General features: G+C 39.4%; 1 protein-coding gene across 1 annotated transcript in view; it reads right to left on the bottom strand.

Annotated features, from left to right (window-relative positions):
* Positions 1 to 1,346: 1,346 nt before the first annotated feature.
* PITPNM3 (PITPNM family member 3) overlaps positions 1,347 to 14,761 on the bottom strand; it is a gene marked incomplete at its 5' end in the record, with an annotated part of 50,147 nt that continues 36,732 nt past the window's right edge. The window contains 8 exons of the mRNA XM_009583384.1: positions 1,347 to 1,901; positions 2,300 to 2,428; positions 2,831 to 3,014; positions 3,899 to 4,048; positions 6,126 to 6,274; positions 10,338 to 10,454; positions 11,163 to 11,279; positions 14,222 to 14,370. Of these exons, the coding sequence (XP_009581679.1) occupies positions 1,593 to 1,901; positions 2,300 to 2,428; positions 2,831 to 3,014; positions 3,899 to 4,048; positions 6,126 to 6,274; positions 10,338 to 10,454; positions 11,163 to 11,279; positions 14,222 to 14,370 (1,304 nt within the window). The remainder of the gene's footprint in view (positions 1,902 to 2,299; positions 2,429 to 2,830; positions 3,015 to 3,898; positions 4,049 to 6,125; positions 6,275 to 10,337; positions 10,455 to 11,162; positions 11,280 to 14,221; positions 14,371 to 14,761) is intronic.

Here is a 14,761-nt window from a genome sequence, read left to right on the forward strand (position 1 = left end):
ATAGACTTAGGTTTACTTCTGCACTGTCTTAGTAGTTTTCCATTGCATTTCTTGTTTGCTTTATATGTCAACTTTCAAAATCATTAACCAACAGACTTGTTGAGAGACTGTTTCTGGTCTAGCTACAGACTAGGAAAACCTGAAAGTAAGGGAGAGGAAGGCACGACACCCTCTCCGCCCCAGCTCCCTATTGAAATAACAAACAAACCGGACAAATCTCCTGTTGACTTCAAGTTTTCTCAGTGTCAATAGTCTGGTTTTAACTTTTACAGAAAAGGTTTTTTATGTGCACTTGTAACTTCATTGCAGGTTTTAAAACATGCTTCAGTTCAGTCATGAAAGTTCTCTTGGTGAATTTAGTGCAGTGGAAGTATCTGCAAACTGCTACTACGTTAAACTAACTACAACACTTTAGAAATATTACCACTTAGGGAAAATGTCACACATTTTACTTCTAGTAAGTTCACTGAGAGATCCAAGAGAAATTTATATCAGTAGGAAAATGTCTATTTGGCACCTGTAATTTGGCACGTCCATTCTTTGAAGCTCAAATGCTGTAATTCTGAATGCTACAGATTGTCTTAACACAGCAGTTGCTATAAAGCATGAGAAGGTAAACAATTTACCCATAGGAATTCCATTACTTTTTTTCTCCTCCAGTTTAAAGATTCTAGTTAGAATAATGAAAAAAGTGATTGCTCTGAAGTTTGCAGATCCCTTAGTAAAGGGCTCCCTTTAGCTTACCCTCTTAGGATCTGTCTCTCGGACTGAGATGATCAGAGCCATCTCCTTACTCGGAGTAGTCCGCACATTTTGCACAGTCACCAAGTTCCACAAAACAATGTGATCTTTGTACACTTGCACATTACTTTGTATACAGCAACACTAACTGCTTCAAACTGTGGCAGACACATTTATTTTTAGCATGAAGTTTTTTATGATTTGGTTCATAAGTGGAGTTCTCCCATTTACTTGATGTCCAGCACCTCACACAAACACAAGTGCCCATGTTGGGGTCTGTTGACCAACAAGCTGAAAAGAAATCTTGGGTTTAAGGTACCCAAAAAGCATCTTGCTGTATAAATCCTGACCACCCATTACTGTAGTTCCCACCTCTGCTTCCCTTGCAAGTGTATCGCTTTATCGAAAGTGAAGTGGAAACAGATACAATTTAATGTTTAAAGTGTAAACCTTCTCTGTAACCTATGGGACCTACTGTTTATACTGGTTTGGGTGCAGCTAGTTAGCCGATACCACAATCCTTGTGAGTAAAATCAGCCTGTTACAGCTTCTTCTCTTATTGCACATTTTATTGTCTCTGTTGTAAAAAATAACCAAAGTATTTTCTGTTGCTTTGATGTTATAAGCACTTGCGATAGTTTTAGATTGTTTTAAAATTTCCCAATAAACATATCAAGAGGAACAAACTGGAAGTTCCCCAGTTGGTGTCAGAAGGCAGATTCCAGAGCAGGGAAGACTCCGAGGTACAGGTTCCCCTCTACATCTCTTAGTTTGAAGCTGCCTAAATATTATCTTTGAGGCATACCTACAAGTTTAATGGGGTGCACCCAAGATCTATATTCCCAAGCTTCCTAGGGGACAGATTCAAATTTGTGAACTCCACCTCGAACCCAAGCAACGGAGGGCAAATGCCTGTCATGATCTTTGTCTGATTCGGGCTGGCTCTGGGCACGCTCTGGCTTGGGGTTCGAAGAAGGTGGGTCAGGTTGCTGTACAGACATAGTCCTGCGGAGATGGTTTCTCTTGCGCAAAAACTCAGGTTGGGAGTGGAGGCCAAAGCTGCCTTTTCTCAAGATCATCCGAGAGTTGTTCTTTTTGGGTCGTGAATGGAGACTGAACTCCAGCGAGGCCAAGTGGGCTGCATAACCTTCACTGAGGAACTGAAATAGGAAGGAAAGAAAGGGAGTGACAAATTACTGCTGCCTCGACCTATGAGCTCTATGAGGAATTAAGTTCCTATCTTTGGCATCCCAGTTAGATACCTACAGAGTACTAATACTCCTCTCACTTTTTTTTTCAGCAACCTGTTCCATTTTGTCATTCAGCAATATGCGATGCATGCACTTGCAGATACAACCTGTGACCACTCAATTCTCTTTACTATTCACCCTGCCAGAAAATGCCTCATCTGAAACCAACTGCCCTTCTCTAAAACATTGTCTCTGCTCTTTATCTTTTGTGTGTGTGTGTGTGCGTGTGCACATTTGCGTATGCATTAACAAGCATGCATTTCCTTGTCCCCCTAGGACTTCCTGACTGAGTAGCAAGAGTTACTTACTTGACACTGCGCCTGGTACTTCTTTGTTGATCGTCCAACTATGTAGATCTGGGATGGTGACAGAGCCAAGACATTGTACACAGAAATATCCTTCATGGAACCGTATGCAGCACAGATTTTGATGTGGCACTGAAACAAATATTACTTCCAAAGTGACCGCTCTATTGAACACCATGCACTACAAGGGTGGCACTTGTTTTGCAATGAAGCAGCAGATGAGTTCATTGTTAACAACCTCACTCTGTAAACCACAGAAAGCTAAATCTGTCTGTCTGTGTGCCAGCAAGAACTACAGATATGCACACAGGAAAGAACAAGCAGTTCATTTATTTATTTGTCACGCCAGGAGGCCCCTTTGGATGTTTTATCAGCCTTCCCCCTTCTTTAAAAGTGAGAAAAGAAATGAGGAATGGCAAAAAGACTTTGTGATGGCCAGTGAGATTTACTGTTCAAAAGGAAGGGAGATCTCTAACTTCACTGAATTACATTCTCTGGAAAAAGGTTTTAAGGCTATAAACAGGTTTGTAGTACCTCTTGCATGAGATTCCGGAGAAAAATGGTCTTTTGTCGCAGTGGGTCATGAACAAGTCCATCTGAGAAGAAGATCATCCCTTGTGGGAAGTTGTGTTGAGACAACCATGAAACCACACGCTGTTTCTGCATATCTGGACGGCCAGTAATATAGATAATCAGATATCCCAGGTCCTGCCAATGCCTATCAGAAACAGCAGGTAAATTATATAGGTGCAGAAAGAGAAACAATACCCACAGGTCAGGTCAGCATTTCTTTGCTCAGGACAGAGCCAGTTAGAAGTCGGACGTTATCCTTCAACAAGTGGAAAGCAGCATGCCTAAGTCTCTGCTCCTGTCGAGAAATTAAGTCACAATGTCTACATCTTGAGGGAGATGGAAGGAAGCAAGAGAGATTCTTATACAATATGTCATATAAAATATGAGAGCTATTTAAAAATGTATTTAGAATAGACCTTGCTACACATCAAGTCCTGCTACCTTTGAAACCTTTAACGAGATTTCCTGCCATTTCAGCTGTAAGGAGTGGAAACACTTGAAAACTGACATCCCTCCATTCCCATGCAAGTTCCAAAATGAGAGCTGTATTTCCCTGTCCAGTGCAACATTAACAGATTTGCAAGAATGGATTAAAAGTTTTGATTTTTCTTCCAAAAAAAGCTCTTGCATTCATGGCACTTGGTATTTTCGAAGTAGAGATATGTCTTATTTGAAGTTAGTGAAACACAAAATGCACTCTTTGCTAATCACAGTAACACACGGAATCATTATTAATTCACTGCACATACTTTAAGGCCATATACCCAAGAAGCAACTTTTAATCTTTAGGCAACTTAAACTAAAAATTTCAAAGTAAACCATAGCATTCTAAGATTCCTCTGAAAATCTGGCACATCTGATGTCCAAGCAAATATAGAAATATATCTGCAAAGAATCCTGGCCTTTAAAGAATTGTTGTTTATTTAGTAAAAAAAAAAAAACTATTCTACTATTCTGCCCTCTTCCTTCCTATTGTGTTCAAATAGGAAGTCGGAGATTTAAAAAGTGAAGTGGGCAAACCTCACTTACCTGACAACATCAACGGCCCCAGCTCGGACTTTGGGGTCACTTCCCATGATAGAAACACTTGCTGCAAATGAACCATCAATGCTGAACACAACACATTCCATTCCTCGGGGAAGCACAGTCAGGTAACTTGTGGCACTGCTCTGGTCCCCTCTGGAGAGTCAAAGCAATAAATACATTTAAAAAGCAAACTGTCAGAATGTTTTTTTTGCACATTCTACTTAAGAACTCAAATTGGATCTGTCTGGATCTACAGCTTCAAAATGGCTGTCAAATAGGACTTCTGATTTCAGTCCTATGTGGGGCAATTAAAACTTACACTTTTAGGAAATAGCTTTCCAAAGAGAAATTTGGAAGCTGACTTTATTATGAAATCACATGTGTATAAATACCTAAAAGAATTAGGAAAAAAACCCCAAAACATCCTGAAGTACTCAAACTACTACTCAAACGTGCTATCTGTCTATATATGTGTGTATATATATGTCTATATATGTACACATATAAGACATGAATGCTATATATGCGCACATACATGTACATACTCACATAGCACACAGAAATTAGCTACATTTTTTTTTGCAGCAGTCTACAGTTACTGGCAAATTATTAGAAATTACAAGGGAAGAACTGATATGCACCTTTTATAGCATAAAAGTACTTACATATAGCATATAGTACTTACACAAATCAGCTTTTCTCCATTAGGTGAATAGTTGGTAATACTAGCATTACCCATCCCTCTATCCTTGCAAATTATAATGGGAATGCCAATCCAGAAAAGTAAAAAAAAAAAAAAAAAAAAAAAGCCCACCCCAAAACAAACCTAAACCAAAAGAGAAATGCAATCATAGATGGCTTTTCTCATGGAAAGGCATGTGAAATGCAATCTTCTCCTCATGATGTATTTTTCCCAAGAGCTCTGGACATTAAGACGCTAATAAAGCACAAAGCAATCCGAAGCTGTTACCATCCCATGACCTCATGTTCCCTAAAAAATGTAATCTGAAGACCACATCTTCTTTCCTTTATAAAGATTATTATTGTATGATCTAGAAGTTCATATCTGGTGATGAAGATTCTTACAATATGTGTGCACAGCTTAATGAACAAAGACAGGACAATTTCTGTCAATCCTGTTTGAAACTTACTCCTGCAGTCTAAAAGCCCACGGGAGCTTAACTTCTGAATACACCTTAACTCGTTTTTAAGTAACTCCCTTTTCTTGAATTGATCGTCTGTTCTATTACACTGAGGTAAAACATTGCTTCCTCCTCAACTAGCACTACATAAGATTGTAAATTGACTTTAGACTTGGTTAACTGGTGGGTAACAACACATTCTGTTTCAGCTAAATTCATCCCACTGATTTAGCCTCCAAAGTAGGGATTCAAAGGAAGCTGTAAAGTTACTTCCTAAGTGGGGAGGCAATTTAATTCTAAGCGCAATATTAAACTAAAACTCTGTACTAAATCAAACCAGACTTTTATTAAACATAAGATTTTTTAAAAGCATAGCTACCTCAGTCATGCACCTAGGCCAACAAATTTTATTTCACGCATTTTCATTCCTTATGCTTTACTTAGCACAGAGATTTTTAAGAAATGCTGGAGAGCTAGGAGACCTGACTGATTTTACTTCAATGAATTGTTATTTTCAGGTGCTGGTGTTTTTGTTTTTTTTTTTTTTTTCCCCCTTCCTCTTTTTCCCTATTTAGAATAAGCATGATCTTGAGTACAGAATCAAGGTAACTCTTTTGATCAGCCCTGACATCAACAGATAAACAGGTGGCTGAGAGCAAGGCAGTACATCCTCTACTGTTAATTTCCATAAGAAAAGCTTCTTACCAGTCTGAAGAACACAAAGCTATACCCTTCAGAAATCTTTTCCCCAACGAACAGGCTGCAAAATATCCCAAGTCATACATTCTTGCCACAAGAAGACTGATTACAGTCATCCAGTCCCCATATTTTGCAAGACCAAGTACTCCTAAATTGAATTGCACTGAGGATTTGTGTTGCAGTAGGGATAAACCCATTGGCACCTCCAAACAGGCCAATAAACAGATGATCACTGCTTCAAATCTAAGCTGACAACAGGGTGACAAGACCAAGAAAATATAACTAACTGACCAAAATCTCCCTCTGCACCCCCTTCAATCTTACATACCTCAGTGTCTTCCTGATCACAACAACCCACCACAGCTGTAGTTCCAGCTTGGAGCTATTACCTGACCACCATTTTGATGGGATACACACCAACTCTCAGTCTCTTCTGTTTCGGTATGTTGTAGGATATCCGGCCACTGCTGTTGGATATCTCTGTGTCAAAGTACACCCACCTACCCGAAGATGGCTCAGTCATTATGAAGATATCAACCTGCAAAAACAACAAAACAGTCATCTAGTGTGATAGCAGGCAACACACCCCCTATTTACAAGGCCTGCCAAGCCTAGATCATGTCAGTATGTCCAACTATGGCTTGTACTAAAAGCTTACAAGGAAGTTTGAAGGAACTTCAAAACTCAGTAAAAACTTCACATAAGGTCCTCTCAATTAGAAAATGCTTCCTAACACACAGTACAAGAGTTTATTGCCTTCATCATTTAAAGCACTCAGCTTAGCACTGCAGGTGTCAAATGCGGGCATAGAGCTCAGAAATTTGGCAGGAACCCTAAACTAGAAAAAAGATCTTTTCAGCTTGCATGTGCATATTACATTTTTGCATACTAAACCTACAAAATAGAAAATTTAATCTGGTTATTAGCAAAATGACATCTTTCTCAAGTTATAACCTTACCTACAAATGCAAAACCTAAACACTTCAAGTTTTTTTTTTCGAAAGCTTTCATCAATATGGTTTTCTTCAACTGAAATATTTCCTCAAAACTAACATAAACTGTATAAAATACTTTGTCTGACTTGAACTGGCACTTTTTTGCAATAAGTACATCAGTAAATCTGAGGGAGGTATCTGCAAAGCTCTCCTTCTGTATTCAATTTTTACAGAACTTAGGCATACAAGGTTTATGTGGACTTCTTTAGTGCTCAACATGCAGCCAGATACTCTACAAGATTGGCCAGCAGCTTACGAGATCACACTGTTTGTGTGTATATCCTTGATAACTCTGCAGATATGCTCTTCTTGGACTTAATGTTACATGACATTGGGATGTAACTATAAATAACACTAAATTTATTCTGAACTGATGAAATTCAGAACTGATTTTTTCTGAGGGATGGGCTTTGGTGCAAGGGAAGAAATGACAGGTATTGCTGAACGAGAAGTGTTATCAGGATCAAACAATGGCTTTACTCCTTTCTTCTGCTTTTTGACTGCGAAGTGAATTCACAGTTTGAATACAGATGTGTACCAACTGTCTCTTTAAAGTCTTGGATGGTATAAGTAGGACAAACCTTCACTTTGTACCCTGACTGATTCTGAATTTCCAACTTTCAAATGCACCACTAGCGGAGAGAGTGCCAAGGAAAACATTTTTATGATTTTCTAGGGAAAAATCTAACTTACTTCCAACCTGCAAAGGAATATAAGACCTAACCAGGAACAGAAATATTTTCTTTTGAGAATCATACTTCTAACTTTGTTTTATTCAGCCATTGTGTTCTTACCTTCTATTCTTCCCCTTTAATAAATTTTCTTAAGTCAAGCCATTAAAGATGGGGGCAGGGTGTGTGTGTGTATGTGTGGTTCAGAAAAATAGTTTGTAAGTTTGCATTGGGCATTCTGAAAAATCTGCACAACTACAGTCCTTTTAGATCAACATTTTCTTTTTCAATATCGATATGAAAGCTACTAGAACAGCATTCTGTTGACTGCGGTAATTGAACTGTTCTGACTCAGTTTTCCCTCTCCACATCAAGAGATAATGAAATAAGCCTTTAATGTGAAGTTATTTAAGATCCTTGGAGGGATGACATACAAGTGTAAAAAACCACACAGATAGTATTTCTATTACTTTTGAAACCCCTCAAAATTGGAATGAAAACTATCAGTAATTCATGACTGAGTACGGAATTGTCCGCAGTGCAATAATTAGTAATAATCTTAACATTTTTACTTAGCAATTTCTTTCAAGAGATTTTCATGACAGGATTCTATTCAGTACCCAAGCATAATATGAATCTGTTTTACCACTGCAGAAACACAGCTTATTGTTCATCCCTATCCTTCTGAAATGGGAATATGACTTCAAGGCAAACAGCCAGCACACAATAATTTATGTAGGGAGGAAAAACATTAGACTATAATGCCCAGAAAATAATGGGTTAAGTAAATCCAAGAGAGACACCTCTGGCCTCAGGAAAAGCACTGAAATGCTGAAATGTATCTTCAGCCTAGTTTGCATTTGCACACTAGAACACTGAATATGTTGGTTTTTTTACCAACCCAAATTCATCTCGGTAAAAAGACCCAGGGCTAAAATAAATCCAGTCTACAAACCTGTAGAAACCCCAACAAGCCCATTTTAGGAATTCTTGGGAAAACAAGGGTAGTGTCCAGAACTGATCCTTGCCTCAGTAAAAACTGGCATGTCAAGCCCACCTCAGGTTAATTAACGTTTTCTAATAGGTCAACAGACTGAGGCTGAGATTACCTAGGTGGCCAGTCCCATGGGAGCAAGAGAGGATATGACTGGCAAAGACTCTCAGAGAAGCTTAAGCTCCGTCTCCTTGTCTTGACCAGATGGCCTCATCCCCACTATCTCTACTCTGTTGTGCCTCAACAGGAGTCACCCAAAGCAGATGAGGTTCAAGGAAAATTTCCTGCCTGCTGAGGATAGCACCGAGATGTGATAGAGCAGATCAGGCTCTCCTGTCATACGCAAACAAACACTTCAAGGTCTGCTCAAGTCTGCAGGCCACACTGCTAATTGACATAAATCCTTTCCCCGCTCTAATTCCCACTAGGGAAAGTGGGAGAGGGATGGCCTTTCCTTTGACAGGTTCAATGGTCTTGTGGTAAAAACGGTTTGTTCTAATTTCTGCACTGTACCAGTTAGAAGAGTGTCCAACTTTTGACCTGAGGCATTGCTAGGATATAGGCACAAATAATGCATGCCACGAGATTCATTACATACACAGCTTTGATCTGCAGTCTTCCTGACTGTAGATCTAATTGAAGACCTTCAATGCAATCCAATCCATGCAGATACATTTAACTGACGTTTTGATCTTACATTTGAGAAATGGCACAAAGAGGAAATTATTAAGTCTTGGAACCATACAATTTTGGTGTTCTTCGTAGGACAGCCCTTTGGTGCCCTATTCATCGTTGTACCAGAAGAACCTTATCAATGAATAAAATGTGATCAGATTGAAAAAATTTATAAAAGCTAGTAAAAAGCTGTGATTAAAATCTTCAAAATCAGACAAAACCTGTGATCCTGTCTTGCATGTAAACTCAAGTGATGGGGCTGCTTTAAGTTTTTTTTACAAACCACATGGATAAGATTGAAGCAATGATGGTCTTAAAAATATAAACAAAACTTATACTGACAGTTCAATGTGTATCAGCAGAAGATATGCTGAATTCTACGACAAAGTCTTAGAAGCATCACATCACTTATGTCTTGTGGAGCTGACTGGCAAAGCCCAGCTGTGACAGAAGCATGGTCATTAGAGACATGGTTCCAGAAACATCCATCCTGGCCATCTGCACTAGCAAATATACCCTGAAGAAGGCATGCCATCAGCAGGCTGATCCCTAGAGGCATCAGGTTAGTCCTGCATCTTAGCAGAATGGGCACCAACAAAACAGGCCAAGTGAAGCCTCCACGCTTCAGTTTTACCCTCAGCTCAGCGGCATTGCTCTGCTAATTTCCACAAAAATTCTTACAGTCTCAGTGAATATGAACAAATGTGTTCATTTAATGCTTGGCATTGTTAGCTGTAATCCTGGCTACTGCAGGCAGCTTTAGAAGCGACAGTTCCAATTGTGTCACATTACTACTTAAGTTCTAAAACTTATCTTTACTCTTCCATGTGTAAGAGAAACAGCAGCCACCTAGCCTCTAGAATCCCTATTCTTTTATCTATTTGTCTTATCTGGATAGGAGGATATACAATTTTCTTTTAGTAATTTGCCAACCACTGTAAAATTCTTTTTCCTCCTTCTCAAAAAGTTAATTTTCTCCAGTAGGTGGTACAATCAGATGGCAGGTTCAAAAACCACTGCACAGCAGACTCATCATTAACCAGAGATGATGGCCAGCATCATGTAAGAAGGATGAAAACTGGGAAAAAGGTCAGCTATCGGGAAAGCCCACTTACAGCATATTTTTGCTGAAGTGGTGGGGGCTAGTGACATACTTCCCCTCACTGTAAGGCCTCCTCTGGTACTATACATGTGTGCTACATTCAACAACTGTTTCTAGTAAAAGCTGGTTCAGAAAAATAAGGAAATTGATTACTCAGACTTTACCTTTTCACCTGTTAAAGCTACCATATCCAGAGGTCCATACATAAAGCGCCCAACTAGTACCTGAGGACCGTCTTCTGCTGCAATAATGTCATTAGCTCGGTGATTAGCAGTCACATTCTGAAATAAGAGCAGAAGGTGGGAAGAGTAGTATTTGCTTTTGTAATGAGGCTACTGTCTCTATTATGTTATTATGAAGAGTGACAGAGAAACACAGTCCTGGACAGTGTGTCTGAGGTACGTCAAGTGTACCTCAGAGCACCTAGCAAAACTGTGTTCCTATTTCAGCTGGAGCCAGGTTTCCAGTAATGGTGGGTTCCTGAATAGACTTTTTAGTGAGAGCACTCAAATAAGAGAGATAAGAGAGACAAAATAAGAGAGAACATTTAAGGGAATGACAATTCCCTTAATGACAATGTTTCACTTCAAGTGATGCCATAGATTCACACGATTATGTGCAAGACACATGCATCTTAATTGACATTTCTAACTGAAGTGGCATCTGAGGAATGAAGAAAATATTTTTTTCTTGAATTATGGATTCACCTAGCATATAATAAAATAGAAGAACAACCTCTTTGCTTAACTGAAACTTAAGGCCCCTCTGTTATTTAAAGAAGGAAATATACTTTCTCCCAACATGTAGAGATAATAAATTGTTCCTATTCCTTAACTGTTAATTTGTTCGCCTCTGGATTACGTTAGCAGTTTTCAGCTCTTTAGTAATATTCAGTTATGTAGACTCATGCTTTGGGAGATCAAACTCCATTTAAATTGCTGCCAAACCCAAGTTCTATAGCTGCCACAGATATTCAGATTTATACTTACTCTCAATTTGACATGTGTCCTTTTGCGTAGCCATTTTTCTCGTGGATTGGATGGACTCAGTGTTGCTGGATCCAGGTTGTCATTTTCCTTGAAATTTACATTTTCATACCTCATCACCTGAAATTATATTAATATTTTAATAAACAGTGTGTGGCCTGAGGAGTCCTGGTACTTGGCAAAGAAAGGGAAAGTACACTGCTGACCCAGCTGAATGACACTGCAGAGCCAAAAGTACAATGAAAGTAGAAAGAGGTACAGGCCATATGTTCACATTAATTGTATAGACAAATAAACTGCTTTCACTCTGTTAGGCAACACTTAATCTCAGGTACTTACTGAACAGCTTTTCCATTCACAACAGAGCTTGCACATTCTTCCAGAGAAAATGGTGAAAACGTTAGGATGGTATCAAGTGACAGTCACATTGTCTGTTCATGGTCTGCAAAGTCAGTAAAGCAGCTTAAGACCACAAAAGTATTTTTTAATGTCCTTTACGGGGCAGATGTCAGATTCCTGACTCCATCTGTATTGATTTTCTATACATATACCCCGACAGAATGGTTCTTATCACCTTTTGGATATTACTCACCACTGCGGTAGGTGATAGGCTCAGGATTTGGCTTGTGGCTAGTAACGTCTGAAGATAAAAGGACTATAACTTGTGAACGTGCAGAGCCCTAATATGTCATACAAGCTATACATTCTTACAACCTAAATGTCACACACTTACCAAGAAACTTGCATGTCCAACTCAGATTTCAGGACACAACACAGATTTCAGAATCTGTGGGTTATGCCCTGTTTCAATCGAAACCACAAGTCCTGTCTTACCGAAATCTGTGGGTTGCACCCTGGGATCATGGATAGCATGAGGCTACTCCATTTTGAATGAGAAATAGCTTAGTCTATTTCTTTCACAAGCTAGCAGATACTCAAGTTGAACAGTTGGTTTTCTGTGCTGAAGTTTTCCGACCTGGGTGCCCTCTCTGGAAGAGTGGCCTAGAATCCCTTTGAAAGATGTCTCATACGAAGTCCCTTGAGTAAAATCCTACTGCATTCAGCCTTAGCAAAGCAGTTGGCTTGCAACAAATCATAGTAATGCTGAGAGGTCGGTATGTTTTTTAACAAATTGGCATAAATTCTGTTCACTGGAGGTCATGTGCAGGAAATATATGCGCCCACAGGGCATTCAGCCTTAACCTTAACCCCCAGGCAAAGGGCAGAATGTCCAGACTATGCTGGAACTAACCAGTCCTTTATGTAGTGCTGTAAGCTCACATATTGCTTTACGGGCACGTTCCAAATGCTTGAAGGGCTTATTAAATTCTAAAAGCTGTAATGCACATACAAGGCTAGCTAAGACACAATAATGCAACTTGATATGAATGCCCAGAGAGAACAAGTAGAATAAAGCAGGAATTATTGCTAACATACAACTGGGCTCAGGGGGGCATTTGAAAGGGAAGATGGGAGAATGTTTTGATGAATTCAAGGCAAAAAAAGGTCCTGAGAGAGAAGATGAGATGACAAGAGTTATGAAAGATGTGCAAAGGAGAGGAGAAACATCTATGTACAATTATCTAGGGCCCGTGAACAGAAAAACCCTGGACTTGCATCCTGTCACTTCCAGTAGAAACCTCTCCTCTACTTTGGGATGAGCATCAATTAAGATTCCTGTTCTGGAGACTGTTCTTGTTTGTGGAAAAACTCTTCAGCAACTTTTACTTTGCCTTGATTACGGTGATGCTAGTTATAAACAAAGTTTTTTAAATTAGCTTTTAAAATTATGCATTGCTTAATGATACATTTTGACTGGAATCAGATATACTAAAGGATGCTCTGAAAGGACAGCAAGAGGTTGAAGGACTCTTAGAATCTCACAAATTAAAAACAGCAATCCAAAACTCGCAAGTGGTCTGGTTACCAGCCAGATGGTCTGCTGCACACTCCACTCACAGACTGCCATATAAAGGTGGGGGCTCGGTACAATTGCAAACTGTGACTCAGCAGCCTCCAGTCTGAGGGAGGGAACTCAGCCACTGAGCTTCCATCCCCAGGAGCTACCAGGTGAGCCTCCAGGGAACTAAAATCATTGACACCAGCACGGGGAGCAGGAGGTGGAGGGAGTTAACACTCAGAGACCAGCTAAAAGGAGTTGCGAGAGAGGCAGACACACTGACATCTGCCAAACTGATTTAATGAAAAAAAGTCACTGTGCAGTTTCCTGCATTATTCTCTCTACTGTTTGCCTGGCAGCAGCTGTTTCATCATTCACTGGATGTAAAAAACACACTGATTCTTGGGTTAATCCAAATTAAACTGCTTGTGATTGGCTTTTAGGTGAGCGTCACTTTGGGTTCTTGAAGGGACACTTATCCTGCAGGTTTCACTTGACCACCACTTAACTTTTTTTTTAATCCCAGGTGAGATTTCGCAGCCTCACCATTTTCTCTAGAGGTCAGAGATTATCTGACTGCATTATCCCTAATTCACTGTGAGCTGTTGTCTAATTACTGACACACTAAGAACAAGAGACCCATCATATGACTCAGAAATAAATTCTGAGGAGACAGTGCACACAATGCCTCGAAATACTCTAGTATTACAGGAAAAACATGATTTTCTTATGGGAGCAGTACTTTCAAACTGCTGGTTTATTATCAAATGTATGCTAATAATTTGATATTTAGTAGGGAAATACATAATTAAGTAAGGCTGGAGATAGCCTATTCCTTCAAAAACAGGAGGAAATTAATACATAATACAGGGTTATACTGATCTAGGGCATGGGAGGAGCGAGTAAGGTATGCATGACAGCGCATTGTTCCCAGTCACACAGTCAGTAGTAAGAACACCAGCCAGCAGTGCTAATGGTGTGCTCACTGTCCCCTTCACCTCTCCAATAAATCCACATCTGTCATTCCTATATCCAGTTGTATGTGATGCAACTACAGTTAGCTATCTAACTGAACTAAAGATTAAAAGACTGATCACCCTTGGAAGTTGCAATCAACAATCACAAGATTATTTGTTGCAGAGAAAAAATAGAGATCAATGACCTGTCTTAAAATGAAGGCCACAACGTCTGTTGATTCCCAGTAGCTGGCATGGAAGAGATGCGGCAGGGCCACAGTTGGAAAGGCTGTCAGCACATCTGGACAATACAAGGCATAATCTATTCGTTTTGTTCCCCACCACTTTGCAGTAACTACAAAAAAACCAAACAAAATAGCATCACATTTCAATAAGATATCTTCTTAATAAATCTCTTGCTGTCTTTGTGTTTAAGCTAGATAATTGAATGAAATCTTCTGCTTTTTTAATCTTGACATTTAGAGTCTGTTAAAAGTATCTACCAAACACGAAAGTACTGTTTTCACCGAATGCATCATCACTTAAATGTCTGCAATCTAAACAGTTCTATTAGGTCCAAGTTTTGGGAAGCAGAAATCACCTCAGCATGATTCCCATTGCTTCCTGGTCCACGGAAAATGTACAGTGAAAGACTAGTACTTTTATGATCATGATACAGAGTAAGAATTGCAAATGCCTCCCAAATAGTGAACAGAATATTGATATATGACTACAGTCCATAACAG

This window comes from Fulmarus glacialis, unplaced genomic scaffold, assembly GCF_000690835.1.
Source record: "Fulmarus glacialis isolate BGI_N327 unplaced genomic scaffold, ASM69083v1 scaffold28218, whole genome shotgun sequence".
Lineage (NCBI taxonomy): Eukaryota > Metazoa > Chordata > Aves > Procellariiformes > Procellariidae > Fulmarus > Fulmarus glacialis.